Below are 20,562 nucleotides of genomic sequence, written 5' to 3'. Positions count from 1 at the left end.
AAGCACAAAGGACAGAGGGCTCACCGGTGTGACATTTACACTTAGGGATCACCCAATAAAGCAGTGTGTAAGGATCTCCCAACACACCTACAAGATGCAAGTCTGTTATCATTATGTACACAGAACACACCTTTTGAATCTAGTCAGATTCTAGAATCTGTGGTCTAGTCACTATATGTAGTACATTTATCCCCATCAGTAACTCTCAACTGCCTGGTGCTCAAAATGAGGACTTTTATAGCAAGAAACAAGAAAATGCTTTTCAGATTTTAAAATATGTGCTAGAGGCACCAACACAAGGCACAAGACTAACTTGTGCAGGGAACTTTACAAAGAAGAAAAAGGTTCAACTTTCACTAGTGAAAATTCTGCACAGGCAATCCCTGTAGCTTCAACTAGTGAGAACTAGGTATTCACAGGGCATCACTTAAGCAAAGGTCTTTGCAATACCTTCATTCTGACTTGGCCCTGCTCTACACCCATGTTTGCCACGTGTCAAGGTGCTACATATATATTAGCAAACATAGGTTCACTCCGATTACAACTACTGTTCATTAGAATCTACCCATATCATAACTAATAATGGAGTATTTTTAAATGAATGCAATGAGAAACTGACTTCGAACAGTTCCCGTCAGCAACGCTGTGCAGGATCCTGTGTCTTCTCATTTCAAGCTTGGAGGCTTGCTTTTTGTCTAAATGCTAAGCTGTTTGGCATTTTCAGTATACAACATTAAGCTGAAATGTTTACAAAGCTAGGATTCCACACATTCCATTGCAAGCAGCTTTCATGTGAGAGTGAAACACTGTTTGTTGTTGCCCTGAGGTGCAGGGGCAATATAAGAACAGTATCTTTCTGAATCCTTCCCTGCCTTCCACACTCCCAAACCACCTACAAGCACAGTCCTGAAAATGCTGAGGTCCACCAGGAGACCTTGGGTGAAGAACTCAGCACGTCTCGGCAACAGAGGAGGTAACAACTCAAGGTCTGGGCTGTAAGATACCAAGTATGCCTGGTACTTCCAAGGCATTCTCAACACTGAATACCCAGCTATTAAGAAAACACAGGGCTGCCTGACATTTAGGGAAGATGGACAAGAAACAACACGCCATCCCACCTGTTTGACATTTAAAGACCTCGTGTCACAGAATCAGAAAAAAATAACCAAGCCTCTTCAAGTGGCTTTTTTCACTGGACACATACTGTTGTCCTACAGTGACTAGAAAGTAGCTAGCACTTTCCCTCATGACAAATTATCACTGAGATTTAAGTATAACAAACGCTAGCTAACATACTGGCAATTTCAGATAGCCAAGTCGTGCAGAAATACTGCCCTCATACCAAGGACACATTCTCCTTTGAAACTCAGATTTAAATATCCCACTTGCAGTTCAGTTCTAGTTTTGGGGAAAGAAATTCCACAAAATCTAATAGTTTAACTGGTTTTTTAAAGAAAAAGACAAAAGAAATAATTACAACTTTGTAGGATAAGTAAGAAAAACAAACATCTTCACACAATCTTGAAAAATCTTGACCTCAACACAGCGAGAAAGTCGTCTCAAATGCTGTGAAGGTAACAGATGCCATCCCCTTCAGTTACGGCGTGGGCTGCTTAGTGACATCTTTGTAGGCAAACACAAGCTCTGGCTGCTTCCTCACACAGCATCCTGCCGCATATCACCTGGTCCAAGGGATGGATTGTGGACTGTGGTCCAGGGAGCTTCCTCTAATCACTGAAAATAGACTCTCTAAACTTAGACACTTCAATTTACCCACAAGAGCCAATTTTGATGAACACTATCAAATTTTTTAAGTCTTCCCTACTGTAAAACCTCAGTCATTCACAATTCCTCCCTCTTCTAACCCTCCCCATCATGTTAGACCCAAGGCAAGTACATGTCACCCTTCAAACTACATCTCTGGTGGTTCTTGTCCGCTCATTACTACCCACCCCTTCAGCCCACACACCCTTCAACTTCTCCCCTCATGCTCTGAAGATGGCAACGGCCTCCCACAAGCTGATTTTCTGAAACCACCTTTCCATCCTCTACCCTTTTCTTTTCCTTAAAAACAATTAAATCTGACCAAAACACATACCTGATGAAATCAGACTCTAAGAAATAAAGTCCAAATCCCTATGAGGTATGAGACTTAAAATCTGATCCCAACCTATATCCTCAAAATCGCATTCCATAACCCACCCATCAGCAAACACCTTGCATTCCAACCTCCATGCAGAAGAAAAGAGAAAAATTACACTTGGCTGGCTCTGTTTACCTGCAGTTCTAACAACCACGAATGAAAAATATTAAAGGCAGAAGCCAGGTGTGGTGGTGCACATCTTTAATACCCAGCACTCAGGAAGAGAGGCCTGGGCTACATAGCAGTTCCAGGACAGCTTGGGGCTACAGGGAGATCCTGTCTCAAAAAAAGACCAAAAAAAAAAAAATTAAAGGCGAGGAAAAAACAACAACAACAAAAACTGCGCCTATACCTAACATATCAATAAACAATGATGCACACACTATTTACAGAGTACCTTTCCATCAAGTATCATAGTAGCCTAGGATTAAAGTGTGCAATACAGAGGGACTGTGAGTGAGCTCTACTAAAAGCTATACCATTTTACACAAGGGTCTTGAACACATGCACTCTGATATCTGCAAGTCCTCCACAGACACTGAAGGACAACTACAAAGTCCATGAAACACTGGCAGGCATTGTCCCTGCACCGTGTCTGCTTCATCGCACCGAGTTCCTTACACTGTGAAGCACAAGCCTGCTGGTGGTCATGCTTCCTATGGACATCCTCACAGCACCTCTCCAATGCTGAGTATCTTCCTAATATCATAAGCAATAAGTATATATACTATCTGGCACACAGAACAAATTTGCAAAGGGCTTCCTGTCTTGTTTCTAAATGAACAACTTAGTAAGTTGATTCATGATAAAAAGCAAACCTCTACCAAATTTAACATTCAACCCTTACCCCAAATTCCTACTTGGGGTCTAAGAAGCATTCTTTACTTAAACCTTCTCACTTCCACCTCTCTCACAAAAATTAAATGCAATGGAATAAATCCTTAATGTTAACAAGATTATTCCAACAGCAAAGAAAATAGGCACTGCTGAGAAGCAGACCCTGGGGAGTGGATTCACCACTCACTCCTACATATAAGCATGACAACCTAAGAAATTTCTAAAAACGGAAAGAGACTGCTAAATCTGTGAGTGCTGAAGGTGTACTGTGCTCCCATTATTAACATCATCTGTGTCCTCTGTACAAATGACCCTATCTAGTGTGGTGAAATAGCAGATCTTCAAGAAAACAGATGGTTAATCAGTAAAGCACTTCCCACACAAGCATGAGGATTGAATTTGATCCCCAGGACCCACGTAAAAAGCTACCTGTAACCTGTCTCAAAAAGTAAGTCAATAGAGGAAGACACCTGCATTAGTTACTTTTTGGTTGCTGTGATAAAACACCATGACCAAGGCAACTTATAGAAGGAGGAGTTTATTTGGCTTATGGTTCCAGAGAGGTAAGAGTCCATCATGGTGGGGAGGCATGGCAGCAGGTGGTGGCCAGAACAGAAAATCCAGGGATATCTTCAGGCAGGCACAGGAAGGAAAGGGAGGGACTGGAAACCTGACAAGGCTTCAGAACTCTCAAAGCCCCCAGGGACGTGCTTATCAATGGGAGAAATTTCATGGGGTCCCATCTCAAAGAGGAAGAACTACAGGCAATCAATGGATGCTGAGGGAGGGAGGATCAGTTTTCTCCAGAGACCAGCTCCCTGAGAGGTTATCTAATTCCAAGTGGAAAACTCTAAACACAGGTACACGAACACAACTAAATGGATTCAGTGAATTTTATACACACACACACACACACACACACACACACACACACACACACACACACGTATGTATGTATATGTAGCAATAATAATTGAAGAGGACAAGAACTAAGAGGGAGTAGGGGATGGGAGGAGTTGGAGGAAGGGGATGGGGTGGGATGAAAATAATACAAAGACAAACCTCAGTAATAAAAGGTCATATGAGCATAAAAATATTGCATTTTTCATAGGACTAAAGGTGGCAATCAAGATCTGCAACCAGAGGAGACTTTAAATAGCCAGAGCAATCCTGAGCACACAGCAAAGTTGCAGACATCACAATATTGAACTTAATAACCACTGTAAAGCTACAATAACCAAAATAACATTGGCATACAGACACCAAAATAGTATGAGAGGATCCAGGGCGTCCTCACTGTAAAAAGGATGAAGGCTTAAAGCAATCATCACCAATTTACACATGGATTACAAAAGATCACATTGTATCTCATAAATATGTACAGCTAGTATGTCAATCCAAAAACTAAAAATAAAATAAGAGGGGGCTAGAGAGATGGCTCAGCGGTTAAGAGCACTGACTGCTCTTGCAGAGGACCCAGGTTCAACTCCCAGCACCCACATGGCGGCTACAAACCATCCTTAACTCCAATTCCAGAGGAATCTGAAGCCCTCTTCTGACCTCCTCAGCAATGCACAATACAGGTGCACTCACTTACATGCAGGCAATACACTCATACACATAAAATAAAAATAATAAAGTACTTTTTAAAAAAAAAATTAAGAAAAATGGCAGCTTAATCAAGAAACAAAATGTCCTTCAAGCCTAAGACAGCATGAAATCCCTAACTACTCTTCAAGGACTCAACCGTCTCCCACATACACACAGAAAAACTCACGACAGACACAACTTGTCTCCTGGTTGACTAAAGCCATCGAATACCACTGTGCATCTGCATCCACTTTTTGAGAGTAAAGCACATCTCAGAGCCTTTCCCCTGAGACATTCACAGGAAAATGACTGAGGTCAACAAGTGGAAAGGGCTGGAGAAGAAGAGTTACCAGGCCAAAGATCACAGAGGTACTTAGATCCATAGTCATCCCAAAAAAACAGGCATCACATGAACCACAGCAATGCAGGGGCGGCTTTCTACTGCTGTTCCTAGAGCTCTGGACTATGCTTTTCCCTAGTTACCCATCATCCTTTCCTGGGCTTCTGCTCCGAAGACGCAGAAATGACAAGATTTCAGGTAAAAGATGCAAACCCCATCCCTAAACGACTTCTATGACCCTGTTTGTTTCCTGGGTTCTAACAGTAGGGTTGTATTCACAACCAGTAACTTCCATACTGAGTAGAACACCATGAGCCTCAACAATTGATGTGATCGCCTGTGATTCATGTGTAAACTGGTGACGATCGGGTCACTGCCTTCTATCTTCATCTTTTTTAGAGTGACCACAACCATGAGATTAAAGACTACCTTCGAATCAGGCTGTGGGTGTGCAGGAATTGTGTTACGATCTGAAAGAACCTCCTTCCTCATCTCAGGACACTACCAGCCAGTGTCGGAGGTACCGACTCCCTAGGGAAGCCTCACCTGGCCAGCTTTAGGGCTCTTCCCACTTGCGTTTCCGTCCATTCCTCGAAGAACACTGATGAAATCTTTCTTGGAAACAGTGGATATCAACTTAGCTTGCTTTCTGATGGAGCCTCCAGCCTCTTTAACCTTCTCGTCAACATTCTTTTGATGTTTCTGAACAGCATTGAATAACTGCACCACACCCCTGAAGAAAACAAAATATCAGAGCATTGCAGGTAAGTAACAGTTACAGCAGAGTACAAACGCCTTCGCAGGACAGGATCTGAGGTGGCTCGGTTCAAAGGGTCTGCAACACAAGCATGGGGACTGGACCTTGGATCCCCAGCACCACATTAAAAGAGCAAGAACAGAAAAGAAAAGGTCAGGCGCAGCGCCTGCCTGTAACCCCAGAACGGGGGCCAAGGCAGGAAGATCCCCAGAGCTTAGTGGCCAGAAAACACAGCTGAATCTCCATGTTTTTTCTTTTTTAATGTAGATTTTATCTTTCTAATTTGTGTCAGTATATTGTCTGCATGTATGTTAAGTGCACTTGTGTCCTACAATCCCTGCAGAGGCCAGAAAAGGGAGTCCAGTCCTAGAACCGGAATTATGGATGGTTGTCAGCCATGATGTGGGTTCTGCGAACTGAACCTGGGTTCTCTGCAAGAGCGGCCAGTGCTCTTAAGCCCTGAGCCATCTCTCTGGCCCCTATGAATCTATGAGTTCTTGGTTCAGTGAGAGACCCTACTTTAGAACATGAGGAGAATGAGAAAGACACCCAACATCACCTATGCGCCCCACCACAACAGACATCTCACTCACACACACACACACACACACACACACACACACACAAAAAAAAAAAAAAACCCAAAACACAGAAAAACATGGCTGGTTTGTTAGCTTATAAAGAGTCAAATCCCAGACCTCCAGCAGGGCCAGGTTCAGGAAGAAGCAAACAAAGTGCCAGGCTACAAGCTTAAAGGAGGCTCATGCTTCAGAAGCAGAACTCATACCATGCTTCTACAAGTTCTTTATTAACTCTCTAATTTTCAGGGAAACCTCACGTACTAGGTATATTAATAACCTCTTTCAACAGGTAAGCTGACACAGAAATTCCAAAAGCTAGTAAGAAGCAGAGTGAGGGTTCCTGCATAGCAGTCTAGCCATGTCACCATGCCCTGGATCACAGTATCTCACTGTGTAACACTCAGTCAGTCAGAGAAGGACCAAAGTAATCCAGAAACCCAAAGTTTAAGTTAACTCCAATAAATATGATGGCAGCATTCTCTAAGCATCAATTCAATGCTGTCTCCTCTGTGAAGCCTTCTCCATCCTTCCCAATCACTGTTGCGCCTGGACAGAGAATATACCCATTCTCAGAGCCTCACGTCTACAGAGGAGAAAAATGAGACCACATACAGCCACCACATCCTATCTATCATTGGACACAGGAGATGATAAATGTTTAGAGCTCATGATTTAGGGGGGAAAAAAAATCAGAGTACAAAAAGCTTACATAAAGTTGTCATAATCCATAAACATAACAAAAATAATCTAGATTCATAAATTCAGACAACGCAGAAACGCAGCCCAAGGTGTGACTGCATTGTTCTCCTGGCTACAAAAACAAGACGATCCAAACAGATCTGTACCAAATACACATGCAGCACATTGCAGTTTTGCCTCGTGGCACGTTCAAAATCTTTGTTGAATTTGGTCTTCAACAACAGATTTAGATGTGCACTGCATGGCTCTGAGAAGGCAGAGCTTAAGAATCATTCTGATCAAAAGTAGTTGGTATGTATTTCTTAAAAGGCAGAACACAGTCGTACCTAGTTGCAATCCTCTGAAGATTTCTCTCCGTCTCTTTGTCTTTGACAACATCTGGCTTCACTCTGCACATCATTTCCCACTCCCGCTTCTTATCGAGCTGTTAGAAATATGGTTAGGTGAAAGAATATTAGGCATTTTGAAAGTGCAGCAAAACTTTGATATAATAGTCTGTGAAAGGACAAAGGTAATAAATCACTCTAGCTTAGTGTGTCACAGGGTTTTTAAAAAAAAAAAAAAACACAATTTTAAGGGTTCAGCTCAGCGAGCCTGTGGCTAGCCCTAGGTGTGTCATGTGAGAGGCTGTCTCTAGCAGGCTCTCTGACAGCAGGCGCTGGAGAGCTGCCAGCATATACAGCCAGGCAATGCAAGGCAGGGCCAGACGGCCACACGCTATCTGCCAACCACAGCATCAGAGGATGCCCAAGGCTCTACGCTACCTGCTTGGCAAATGCAAGCCGAAGCACTCTTTTCTTCCAGAAAGTGGATTCGCCCACACTCAGAACTGAGACTGTGTATCAGTTCTGAAAAGAACAGTATAACATCCAGGTGTTCATGTACTGTCTGTTTTTCTTTGCTAAAAACATTTAAATCCAGGCACATCTAACCAATGTTCTCACCACACACAGCTTTTTAGTCACAAGCTCAAGCTAATGATTCCCTGCTACAGGGAGCTGGAAAAAGAAAACCCCGGGACAACACAGGCTAGTGCACAATGGTCTCTAAGCAGCACCCTGGCCCCAGGCACCTGGTGATACACTGTCAGATCTTTCTCAAGCAGGGACTTCAGTATCCATTATACTGAGCCAATGAATTTGCCACCCATAAGGCCCATAAGCACAGCCTCCACACCGAGCCCTGGAGAGCCTCTTTGATTGCTTGCTTTTCTCTAGCAGCTCCGTTCTACATTAATGAACATGGCTAAGATTCCCCTCTGAGGACAAAGATTCCTTTCTAAACAGACATTTTTCTCCAAAAATCACTAAATGACTGCAATTTAGTGGTCATGACATTCGCCATCACATGATGCAAGAAACAAATCGTCATTTCCATGGACTTGACTGCAGGAACGCCCTCCACAGGCACCTGCCACTCCCTCATCAGCAAGTGCACTCTGCTGCTCCTGGGGGCAGGGCCAGCTCCAGCACTCAATGCTGACCCACAGCAGTTAGAGGCGTCTGGGCTTCATGGCTTTACCCCCAGCTTGAGACCCCATGGAGGCATCTGAAGGTTTGGACGCTTTTAAAACTTGTTCTAGGTTTCCCAGCTAATAAACAAAGGTTCAAATTTCAAGTGAGAAGCTATCTATAAGATTTAGAGACAAAATGTGTCTTAAAGTACAGTGAGACTGCTGAATCAGTAAGAGTGCACACCATGTGCTGTTTAGGAGAGCGATGCAGGAAAAGCTCCAACTTCCAGGCCGAGCGACCAGTAGGGACCGGCAAGGGCATGAAGAGGGTGTCGGTGGCCAAGCCTACTTTTCCTTCATTGCTGCCTGTAAGTTACTCCCGGGAGTCAGTACTTCTACACCGCCAGGGCAAACACTGAAAACTGTTTTTCCTTCATTAGAAAAGAATACTTATTTTAATTACTAAATAGTTTTGATACACTGACACGTTGATGACAAGGGACAGAATGACCTTATCATAGCTTCTTGACTTTAGACTGTACCACAGCCAACTTCTACCCAAATTTAGGCCTTTAATTAAGAGTAAGTCAAACTTCTATCACCAATGACTAACTCAGAGCGTAATGCATTCAGCTTATCAACAGCAAAGTGAAGTTTTAGAATTGTAGCCCTCTTTAGAGCCTCACAGATTTACGTTCTATAAAGGGTTTTTGTTTGCTTTTTAGGAAAAAAATAACTAGCTTGCTTCTAAGGATCCCCAGCCTAGTGTCACCAGTATGTGGTAAGGGAGAATTTCTACACCACCCCACCCCCCAGACGCTACCTCCCGCGGACTGGCCTGATTTTAAGAACCATTCCTCAGCTACATTCCCTACTCCCTTTGCTCACACGCTCAAAGGCGTAATCCAGAACCCCGCCCCCCATAAGATCAGGACAGCACTAGGGAACACACAGACAGACAAGACGCTGAGCACACACCTGCCTCCTCTTCTCCAGTCTCTCCTGCTTCAGCTTTTCTTTTTCTCTCTCCAGCTCTTTGTTTTTGATGAGGATGCTGGGTTTCCTGGCAGGAGTTTTTTTGTTAAGGATTTTAGCCATGGCATCTGCCCAGCCAGTATTAGTTCCAGCACTTGATTCAGCAGCATCTTCATGTTCTTCATCACAGGGTTCAACACAATCCTCACTGTCGGCTTCTACTGCTCCATCATCTGACAACTGGTGTATTTCTGATCCACCGTGTCCTAGAGAACCTAGAAGTGAAAACAAATGACACTCAGTGCCCTAGCGCTGGGCCACTCATGTGCTCTACCTACTTCTGCTCTTGTAAGAAAGGACTTTCTTGAGTCCTGGAGCTGCAGCAATGAGGAACATCAGGACTATGTACCCAGTGCTATCGGTGCGCAGAGGCCCACCCAGTAACCTTGATAAGGAAGGAGCACTGACTCCAAGACCCAGGCAGCAGAAATAAGTCCAACACTCTCCACCACCTCACTGCAGTCAGGATAATGAGACAGTGCCACCAGGCCACTGCAGGGCATGGTGCATGGACCTCAGAAGCACCACCAGGCCACTGCAGGGTGTGGTGCACGGACCTCAGAGGTACCACCAGGCCACTGCGGGGCACGGTGAAAGGACCTTAGAGGTACCACCAGGCTACTGCAGGACACGGTACATGGACCTTAGAGGTACCACCAGGCCACTGCAGGACACAGGACACAGACCTTGAAGGTATCAACAGGCCACTGCAGGACACAGTACAAGGATCTTGAAGGTACCATCAGGCTACTGCAGGACATGGTGCATGAACCTTAAAGGTATCATTATATTTCTTGAAGAGACTAAGAAAAATTATTTTAAAAGCAACTAACATTTCACTACATGAAGAAAAATGGTAGTGTTAGAGTACTATTCTCCTTAGAGATGTGCCTCACATATTTAAAATTCTGAACTTCTGTTCAGAAAAATATTTTTTTTTAAAGTTTGGTTTTTTGGTTTTTTTGTTTGTTTTTTTGATCTTTTTGTGACAGGGTCTCCCTGTAGCCCCAGCTGTCCTGGAACTCACTATGTAGACTAGGCTGGACTTGAACTCACAGAGATCCGCCTGCCTCTGCCTCTGCCTCCCGAGTGCTGGGATTAAAGGCGTGCGCCACCACACCTGGCTTAAAAGTCTGATTTTAAAGAATATGGATGCAACACTATAAATTTGTTTTGGTCAGTTTTTACATGTGGGGTGGGGGTTATACAAAGACACTGCCGTGCAGTGCTGAGTGACTGAGGACATAAATATATGTGTGTTCTAGATTTTCATCATGTAGAACCACCAAGAAGTACACAGGCTGACAGCAAGCAAGTTGATCAGGTAAGCTGCAAACAGCTGGATCAGAGGACCGGCAGGAACAGCATGGTCCACAGCTTGCAAGATGAGCCTGCTGAGCAGCTCTGTTCCCTGAAGCAGCAGCTCTGTTCCCTGAAGCTTAGCAGGCAGCCACTCTCCACCTGAACAGCAAGAGCACAGGCAGCAGCACTGTGCACCCACTGCATGACACTCTCTGGACAGCATCTGCTCCATTTTTCAGAAACCCATAGAACTTAACGAGGAAATGATTCAAAAGAGACAATCACCTGACAGCTTAGTAATTTGGGATATTTTCTAATAAGAGATGCTATCAAAGGCAGCTGAGAAATTAACAAAGAGGAAAATTCAGTGATACACAGTTGCCTTTGAGAAACAAATGTGCTTTCTTCGATTGACTCCTGACTAGATGTATCTCAAAGGCAGAGACACAAATGCTATTACCTCAAACTTTTCCTACCAAAATACTCTATTCAAAACCAACATCAGTAATTAACTATTGGCAATCTCTTGGTAACTCATTTGTATGAAGAGAAAAAATTAAAGTAAATCTAAAGAGCAAAAAGCCTAGGAATGCTCAGTTTTCACTTTTGCCTTAATCTAGTTCTGACAGCCTGGCCCCCAAACTGGATGAGACTGGGAAGCAATCCATAGCCCAAAGCACTCTCTTCCAGGGCGTCTGCTGGAATCCACTTACTTTTACCAATGCTAAGCATCATACCAAAGCCCGTTTCTGCTGCTGAGTGGTCTACTCACTGATGTTACTCAAAATTATCTGTTCTTCATCAGCAAACCTCAGTTTCTTCTTTAAATAAGTTCAACAAAATGTTCCTGTTTTACTTTTAAATACCCTTTTTAACCACCCCACCCCCACCCCACCCCACCCCACCCGTATCTGCTTACTGACAGGACCACGGTAAAGGAAGAGCATGTGTGGTGGACTAATGGACTCTGGAATGATCTCAGTCAATGACCTTAAGCCATGAATCAGACAGAACTTGGTCAGACCTGACTTGTACCCAGTGACTGACGGTAATACATGCACTTTAGTTACTTCTTTGCATAATTCAGCCTGAGCATCCTTAATCCAAAACTGAAATCCAAAACACACTGCAATCTGAAATGTTTAAAGTGCCATGCTGATTAAAAACTTGAATTTTGGAGCATCTCTAATTTTGGATTTGAGGATTAGGGAGGATCAACCAGCAAAGCCTTGCACAACGCAATGTGATCAGTGAAGGGAAATCTGTGTACTGTACACCTCACAACTTCTTCCAAGGAAGCATCTCCTGGGGTCTTCAGAAATAAAGTTTAGGGAATGCAGTTGGTAAAAGTCTGCCAACACTGTCTGCTTAGTCCCTGGGAGTCAGAGCTGCAGATGCCGACAACAAAATCCAGGTCCTAGAAAACCGCTTTCTCAGTAAGCGTTTACCAAATGGAAAGACACACAATGGCTCACAGTTTATGAGAATGGAAACTATCGGGGATTAGAAGCAGAAAGATCTTCACCAGCTCCTTCTACAACACTGACATCTAGTGCTTCATGTTGGTGTGCTTCCACACAAACCACAGCGAACTGCGTGCTTTCTCAGCTGCACTATGAGTGACAGAAAGCTTCGTGCTTATGTGAGCCACTGCAATTCACCTCGGAAACCTTGTCTATTTGTCTTTGGTTGCGTTTCTTACCCAGGAATCACAGCACACATGTTACATGGACACAATAAAGGTGTGAAAAGCTTATAATATTATTTCATACAATCTAAACTCACACTACACATAAAAAAGAATTCCAGGAGAATTCGTGGTTTTTATTTTATTGTATGTGCGTTTGCTTTTTTAAGATGCTCAGGCTCAGGGGTTTTGAGTCCAGCATTTGCTGCCAATGGAAATGATATATGTGAATTTAAAATACCAACATAATGAGATCTGTCCGCATACTGAAAACAGGTTTACTTGCAGGATTACTTGAACATAATGCCACTACGATAACCAGAACACAGAATGGGTTCGTAAATTGTTCTTGTACCCTGACATGAGACTTTACTGGTTTTCCACTAGCTGCAGAAATTAAGCACACACATCCAGGTATCTAAGGCATGACTAGAAATTACCAAACATGGAAAATTGCTTTCACATTCTGTGCTGTCTTAGACATTATTTCTGATTTTACTTTAAAAGTCTGACCATCAAGGAAAACCTACAGAGGATGTTTATTGCAAACAATGATTAAAATGTCCCAATCATGGCATGTTCTGCTGCAGGTCCCTACACACCACAGCCACGCATCCAGCATGAGGAGGGACTCAGCTCTCACTCCAACTTGAAGGACCTTAACTCTAAGCAGTGCACACATCTGCTGGCAGCTCCATCTGGACGGTGCAGGACCAGACTCTGAGCTGAGGAAAGGCACTGCTCATCTGCTGTCTGCCCCTCCCACCAGGCAGGGGATCTGTTCCTGAGCCCAGACATGGCCAGCTGCTGGCAGAAAAGTGACTGAGACAAATTTTTAAAAAGGGTGCAGAGTCCTGATCTGTTCCTGAGCCCAGACATGGCTAGCTGCTGGTAGAAAAGTGACTGAGACAAATTTTTAAAAAGGGTGCAGAGTCCTCAATATTTTTGAGCATCCATGAATGGGAAGGGAAAAAAGTCAGTCTCTCTCTCTCTCTCTCTCTCTCTCTCTCTCTCTCTCTCTCTCCTCTCTTTCTTTCCCTCTCTCCCTCTTTCTCTCCCTCTCCCTCTCCCTCTCCCTCTCTCTCTGAAGAACCCAATAGTTTAGTAGGGTAAATAAAAGAAAATGGGTAACTCATGGGCCAGGCATGGTGGCACAGGCCTTTAATCAAAGCGTTTGGGAGGCAAAGGCAGGTGGAGCTCTGTGAGATGGAAGCCAGCCTGGTCTACATAGCAAGTTCCAGGCCAGATGGGGCTACAGGGAGACCCTGTCTCAAAAAACAAACAAGGAAAGAAGAAGGGAGGGGAAGGAAAGGAAAGAAGCTGCATAAGGCTTGCAGTGTTCTGAGAGAAAGGCGATAAAGACCAGTAACAAGCTAGATGGGACGGTTCAGGCAAATGCCAAAGACGAGAGTCAAGCTGTTGCTTAAAGGGCAAAGAGAAAACATCTGAATGGCAAGGGGAGTCACAGAATGTAGATTCTATAATCCAGGCCGCAGATCAGAGGGCAAAGGTCACTAAATCTATAACCAAACACATCTATGTTACATATGAAATATAAATTATTATAAACATACTATCATTGGCATTCCAAGCTGGAGAAATCATCAAGTTCAAAGGCAACTGGAACTTTAAAAATGAAATACTTAGAAAAGGACAGGAAGTTCAGACTTGCTGAAATGGGGAGACTTGAGCCTTTTTAAAAAGCAGGCTGAGTATTTCCTAACAAATCTCATATATGATCCAAGAAATAAAATATCTCCTAACCTCCAAATTAAAAGCAAGTACTTCAAGAGTTCCATGTGCAGGTGTGCTTCCAATAAGAGGCTAAACTGCTAGTGGTTTTTCCTAGCATGAAGTTTAGGTTCTTCCTTTTTACAGTGCCCCATTGGATTAAAGTTCTTCTCTTAAAAGGCAAAGAACACTTAGGGCCATTATGCTAACTGGATAACCTTAAACTTACTCCATACCTTTGGAATTTACCCTAGACCAAAAAAGAATCACTCTTAAAAACTTGGCTGAGAGGCTGGAGAGACGGCTCAGTGGTTAAGAGCACTGGCTGTTCTTGCAGAGGTACTGGGTTCAGTTCTCAGCACCCACATGCTGGCTAACAACTGTTTGTAACTCCAGTTCCAGAAGATCCAACGCCCTCTTCTGGCCTTTGCGGGCACAGCATGCAGGTGGTGCAATTGCATGCATGCAGGCAAAACACTCAAATGAAGAAAATAAAAATAAATACAGTGAGAAACTAGTGAGGGTGTGGAGTCAAGGTGCCTGGGTTTGGGCTTCACACAGGCACCAAGCTGAGGGCCTTCTCCTGGCTCGAGTCCTCTGCCTAAAAAACCATAAATAGCACCTATCTCACTGGGTTTTAATATTTAAATGTGCTAATAAATATAAAGTTCTTAAAGGAATGCATAGGACATGGTAAGCACCATTTCCACGTGGCCTGCACACCACACACACAAGTACACACACACATACACAAGAGACAGTGAGGATCTTCACTACACATATGAGAACATACAGATACAGATATGTACACCTATATAAATACACAGAGAAACAGTAAGGATCTTCACATGACTCAAACAGAAAGCCTCTGGTATCTGCAGTCTCTGCAACATAAGTGAGTTATAGAACAAGAAGTTTTACATGGCTGGGCAGTTTGACATAAGAGTTCAACTCCGACTGCGGATTAGACAGAGCTGTCATTACTTTTGGATCCCTTTATTTCTAAGAGCTCAGTCTTAGGCAGTTCTCAGTTTCTTTGTTACTAAAATGGGCATAAACACTGTAGCTACCACACAGGGTTGTTAGGATGATAAATGAGATATGCATGAAACATACTCAGCACAGACCTGGCACACTTATTTAGTGAGCATTAGGTGATATCAGAAATCAGAAGACAATGTCAGAGGGCAACATAAGGAGGCCATGGAGTGGAGCGACAGAAGGTCGCAAAAGCTTAGAAAACTGATCATAAAGGCCTAATTCTGCCTCAGACCTTGGTTACAGACCATAGCCACACGACCAGTCACATGTGCTGGCTACCTTTGACTTTGTGACCAATTCTCTGTTGGACAATTTTTTAAAGTGCTGTTAAAACAGTGCTCACACAATGTAGCTAACATGTATTCAGAGCTAGCTACTATCCAAAGTTCTCCCTATGCATTTTCATTTCACAACACTTCCAAGAGTTGCCTTTTATCTATTGTATGTGTGTGCGTGTGTGTGTGGAGGACTTACTTCTCCCCTTCCACTATGAAGATCCCAGAGATCAAACTCAAGTTGTCAGGTTTGGCAGCTTACCCTCTGAGCCATCTTGCTGCCCCATAAATTATTTTTATTATTCTGTTCACACAGATGATTCTGAACTGAGAGCAGTTAAAAACATTCTTAAGTCACAAAGCTAAAGGTTAGAGTGATGGACTGGTAAGATTTCTTACAAATCTTTGAGTCAGATTCAATTCAGTACAATATGAAGCAAATTAATTAATATGAGGCATTCATTGATTCTTTAAAGTTGCAAAGCATAGTTTAACAAAGCTTAGGTTAGAAAGGAGCTTCTGCCTCAGCCTGGTCTGAGCATACCTTGCCCACCATCCCTTGCTGTCTGCAAAGCTGTGGCTCCCACTCTGCAGTGACTCATCTGACCTGCTCATGCCACATGATCTCCCTGCCAATTGTTACAGCACTTAGGAGTATTAAAATTGATGCTTTAAAACTGTTTAAAAAGCACTTACCTTTGAAAACAGTGAAGTAATCCCAGGTTTTCATCAAAATAGCCAAAAGTAAAAGCTACCATGGGAGAGCACTGTCAGATGTGATTGCCGGAGCTATCTGGGCAGGCCAGCACAGACAGCCTGGAAGTCATCTGTTTCCAGAGCCTGTCCTATAAACTGCTAAACCACTCATAAAGGCCTACGATATACTTCATTTCTTAGGCATGTTGCTTTGCTATTTTAAGTAACTTAAATGATGCAGGAGGCTACAAGCTACAGTTTGATGAAAAGCACATTTATCTGTAAGGTTATTACTTCTTAAAAACAGCTTTGTAGTTTATCAAAAATGAAAGCATATCTCCTAGGACCTTCCAAACTGGACTGTTATCAAGTCCTGAGTCAGAAGTGGATGGCCATTTTTCATATATGTGACCAAAACAACTGAGGCTTTTTCACTGTCCAGAAACTTGAAATTTTGCCTTACTATGTTATAGTTATATGTTATACGTTATCGTTGTAAGGCACAACCTATGAGGAAGGGGCCAATCACATCCTGGCAGTAGATAAAGATGATGTTTTTTCTCACCTGGGTTGATTTACTGGCTACAGAACCCTCCCCCGAAAAAGAGTACAAGCTTAAGAATCTAGTTAGTGTTGTGCCTGAAACTCACATAATACATCAATTCAATGGATCTGAGAAGTAACTAGACGGAGCGGCTACCGTCCTCCCCTTCCGAACACTCCACTCTATAAAACCTGAGCCACCAGCCACTATTTTCACTTCCTCACCAAAATTCAGCTGGAGTGATTTACTAACTAGGAAAGCTGCTGGGTTTCCTGTTGTTTATGTTACTTACAAATTTAAGACCAAGATTACATTGTATCTGAGTCAACAAGGTACCCATTCAATAATCTGGGCAGTTCAAGGACAACTCAGGTGAGGATGTCATTTCCCCCTTTTGTACTGCTTCACACTTTAATCTTACTTAAGATGCAGACTGTAGCTGGGCCTAGTACAGGCATGTAACATCAGCTACTTGACAGGCGGTGCAGGAGGCCTGCAAGTTCAAGACCTGCCTGGGCTAATGAGTGAGTTCAAGGAGAGCCCAATAACTTAATGAAACTCTGTCTCAAAATAAAAAGCAGAGGCTGGAAAGGTAGTTCCATGGTAAGAGTACTTGCTGCTCTTGCCCAAGACTCTGGTTCAGCTCCCAGCACCCACACAGGGTGGCTCACAACCACCAGTTAATTCCAGTTCCAGAGGATACAATGCCCTCTTCTACATCCACAGGCAGCTGCATGCACATGGTGCACATAGATACACTCAGGCATACACAAACATATAACGAAATGAATAAACATTTTAAAAATAAAAATAGAGGATGCTGGGGAGATGGCTCAGTGGATAAAGCATTTGCTGCACAAGTGTGAGGATCTGAGTTTGGATCCCAGAACCCACGTAAAGCTGGGTTCAGTAGTGCACATCTGTAATCCCAGGGCTCCTATTGAGGAGGGGAATGAGAGGCAGAGGCAGGAGAACCCTTGGAAGCTCGCAGACCAGCTAGTCTGGCAAATGCAGAGGCAAGTGACAAGGGGCTAGGCCTCAAGCAAGTTAAAAGGCAAGGACAGACAGTCAAAAGTTGTCCTCTGACCTCCACATGCCCCAAGTGGCATGGGTACACAACCCCCCCTCAACACACACACAAAGAAAATGTAAAAAGAGAGATGAGATATAACTCCATGGCAGAGCATGCCCAAGGCCCTGGATTTGATTATATCCCTCCCCCCAAATCCCCAAAAGACACAGACCGCAGCAGTCTCACCTCCCGCACATCTCTGGGTCATGAATATGTGTCATTTTGCAACAACATAATTCAAATCTGATTGGAAAGCATTTCAATTTACTAAAACTTCAATCTGAATCATTTTGCGATCATTCAAGTTCACACCGTATGCAACTTCAGCGAATATTACCTTTGGGGATAGTGTGGTTTGTGAGAAAAGAATATAAAAAAAACATTAAAGAAAGTTTCCCATTTCATAATAAGGCACAGGTGATGACTTTCTGAACAGAACTCCAACACTCAGGGAATGATAGCAAGAAGTGACAAATGGGAGTACATCATATTTAAATGCTTCTGCATCGCCAAAGAAACAATCAACAGTGAAGAAACAGTCTACAGAAAGGGAGAAAATGTTTGACCGTTATATAGCTGACAGAGGATTAATATTTAGAATAAAGAATTCAAAACAATGAAGGATCAAATAACCCAATCCTTAAAAGATTTAACAGACTGCACAGACCTTTAAATGGGAAAAAAAGGTTTAATATCTTTAACCATGAGGGAAATACAAATCAAAACTACATTAAGAGTCCATCTCATTCCAGTCAGAATGACTATCATCAAAACAAAAAACATATGCTGAGCTGGGCATGGTGGCGCACGCCTGTAGTCCCAGCACTTGGGAGGCAGAGGCAGGCGGATCTCTGTGAGTTCAAGGCCAGCCTGGTCTACACAGTGAGTTCCAGGACAGCTGGGGCTACAGGGAGACCCTGCTTCAAAAAGACAAAAAAAAAATGCTGGCACTGAGGTGGCCAGGGGTAGGAGGGAACCCTTAATGCTGCTGGTAAAGGTACAGTGGCTCATACCTATAATGGGGCACTCAGGAGGCTGAGGCAGGTGGCCATCAGAGAGAGAGAGTGAGTTTGAGGCCAACCTGGGTTCATGAAATCCTATCTCAAAAAGAAAGTATTAAGGCTGGAGAAATGCCTCAGCACTTAAGAGCACTGACTGCTCTTGGAGAGAACCTAGGTTCAATTCCCAGCACCCACCCGGCAGCTAACAACCATCGGTAACTCCAGTTCCAGAGAATCCAAAGCCTTTGTCTGACCTCCAGGAGTATTACACAATATGGTTGTACTTACACACATGCAGGCAATACACTCACACACATAAAACAATAAAGCATAATAAAATATTTTTTAAAGTGCTATTGATAGAAAGGTGGAAATATAAATTAGTACCGCTTATTAAAAAATTAGTATTAAGGTTCCTCAAAAAAATTGAAAATTGAGCTCTGTCACTTCTGGGTAATACCCAAAAGAATCAAAATTGGTTACTATAGATATCCATACACAGACACAGCTATCACCAGTTTACAAGGTGTCCATCCTTACAGAAGTCAGGAAATTTCTTCCACACACAATAAGTCAAGAGATTTGCTCTCATAAAAGTACAATTTTCTACCCTTATTATACAACATGTCAAAAGAAATCAAAACCAGAAGGTGAAAAACCAAGCTCAAGACAGCTGAGCTACACCTAGGTGTTTTCTGTGAAATTAAGGATCAGCCTGCTTCCAGAAGTTGCTTCAAATATCAGTAGGGCCCATCCCTAACCACTGTCACATTCCAACTAAAAATCAAACTCGTTTCTTACTCAGTTTCCTAATAAAGTGGGCCAGTACAATCTAACAATGTGCCTGTGATGTGCACACTCATTCCCCATGTGTCTGAGGCCTAAGTCTTTATAGTTTTTCCATATCATGCAAAAACTTGGTAATTCTTCTACAAAACCAAATGTACACAACTATCTGAACTAAAACAGCCATTTCCATGGGTCACCTTTCCAGAACTATGATTTCACAAGAAGAAAACAGAAATTTCTTATATTAAATACAGAATTCTGAGTTACACCAAAGAATGTGCATAAGTAACCAACAACCTTTATTACTAAATTTACAAAATGAAGGAGCTTGTAGCCAGGTGTGGTGGAGCACACCTTTAATCCCAGCACTTGGGAGGCAGAGGCAGGCAGATCTCTGTGAGATAGAGGCCAGCCTGGTCTATATAGTGAGTTCCAGGTTAGCAATGGCTACAGGGAGACAACTGTCTCAAAAAAAACCAAAAAAATAAAAAATAAAAGAAGGGCCCTTTATTACTCTTTAGCTCCATCACAGAGATGGCTGAGACGGCCTAGCTGCTGAGAAAGAAAACTGGATAGAGATCACTAGATGCACACCTAACCAAAGCGGGTTGGGAGTATAGCTCGGCGCGCAGCTCCTGGCTAGAATACATGAGGTTTGAAATCACGCATCACACATAGAAAAAAATAGCCGGGCGTGGTTGCGCACACGTGTAGTCCCAGCATTTGGGAGGCAGAGGCAGGCGGATCTCTGTGAGTTCAAGGCCAGCCTGGTCTACATAGTTAACCCCAGGAAAGCTGGGGTTACTGGGAGGCCCCGCTTCAAAAAAAAAAAAAAAAAAAAAAAGTGGGGGGAGGGGCGAAATGGCTCAGCGTATAACAGCACTAGAACAAAAGACCTGAGTTCAGTCTTCAGGACCCACATGGTTGCCCTCTTTAAGTTGTCCATAAGCACCGTGGCATGCCCTCCTTTGGTAAATAAATTAAATAAA

The 20,562-nt window shown here is 43.2% G+C and overlaps 1 protein-coding gene across 1 annotated transcript in view; it reads right to left on the bottom strand.

Moving 5' to 3' along the window:
• The window catches only part of Rrp15 (ribosomal RNA processing 15 homolog), a 37,109-nt gene that overhangs the window by 14,175 nt on the left and 2,372 nt on the right, over positions 1-20,562 (bottom strand). Inside the window, exons 2-4 of the mRNA XM_008826854.3 lie at positions 9,379-9,650; positions 7,274-7,371; positions 5,457-5,643 (exon numbers count right to left, since the gene is read on the bottom strand). Coding sequence (XP_008825076.1) covers positions 5,457-5,643; positions 7,274-7,371; positions 9,379-9,650 — 557 coding nt within the window. The remainder of the gene's footprint in view (positions 1-5,456; positions 5,644-7,273; positions 7,372-9,378; positions 9,651-20,562) is intronic.

Source organism: Nannospalax galili, unplaced genomic scaffold, assembly GCF_000622305.1.
Source record: "Nannospalax galili isolate Female #2095 unplaced genomic scaffold, S.galili_v1.0 scaffold2232, whole genome shotgun sequence".
NCBI classification, from domain to species: domain Eukaryota; kingdom Metazoa; phylum Chordata; class Mammalia; order Rodentia; family Spalacidae; genus Nannospalax; species Nannospalax galili.
This window is presented reverse-complemented; position numbering and strand designations above follow the sequence as displayed.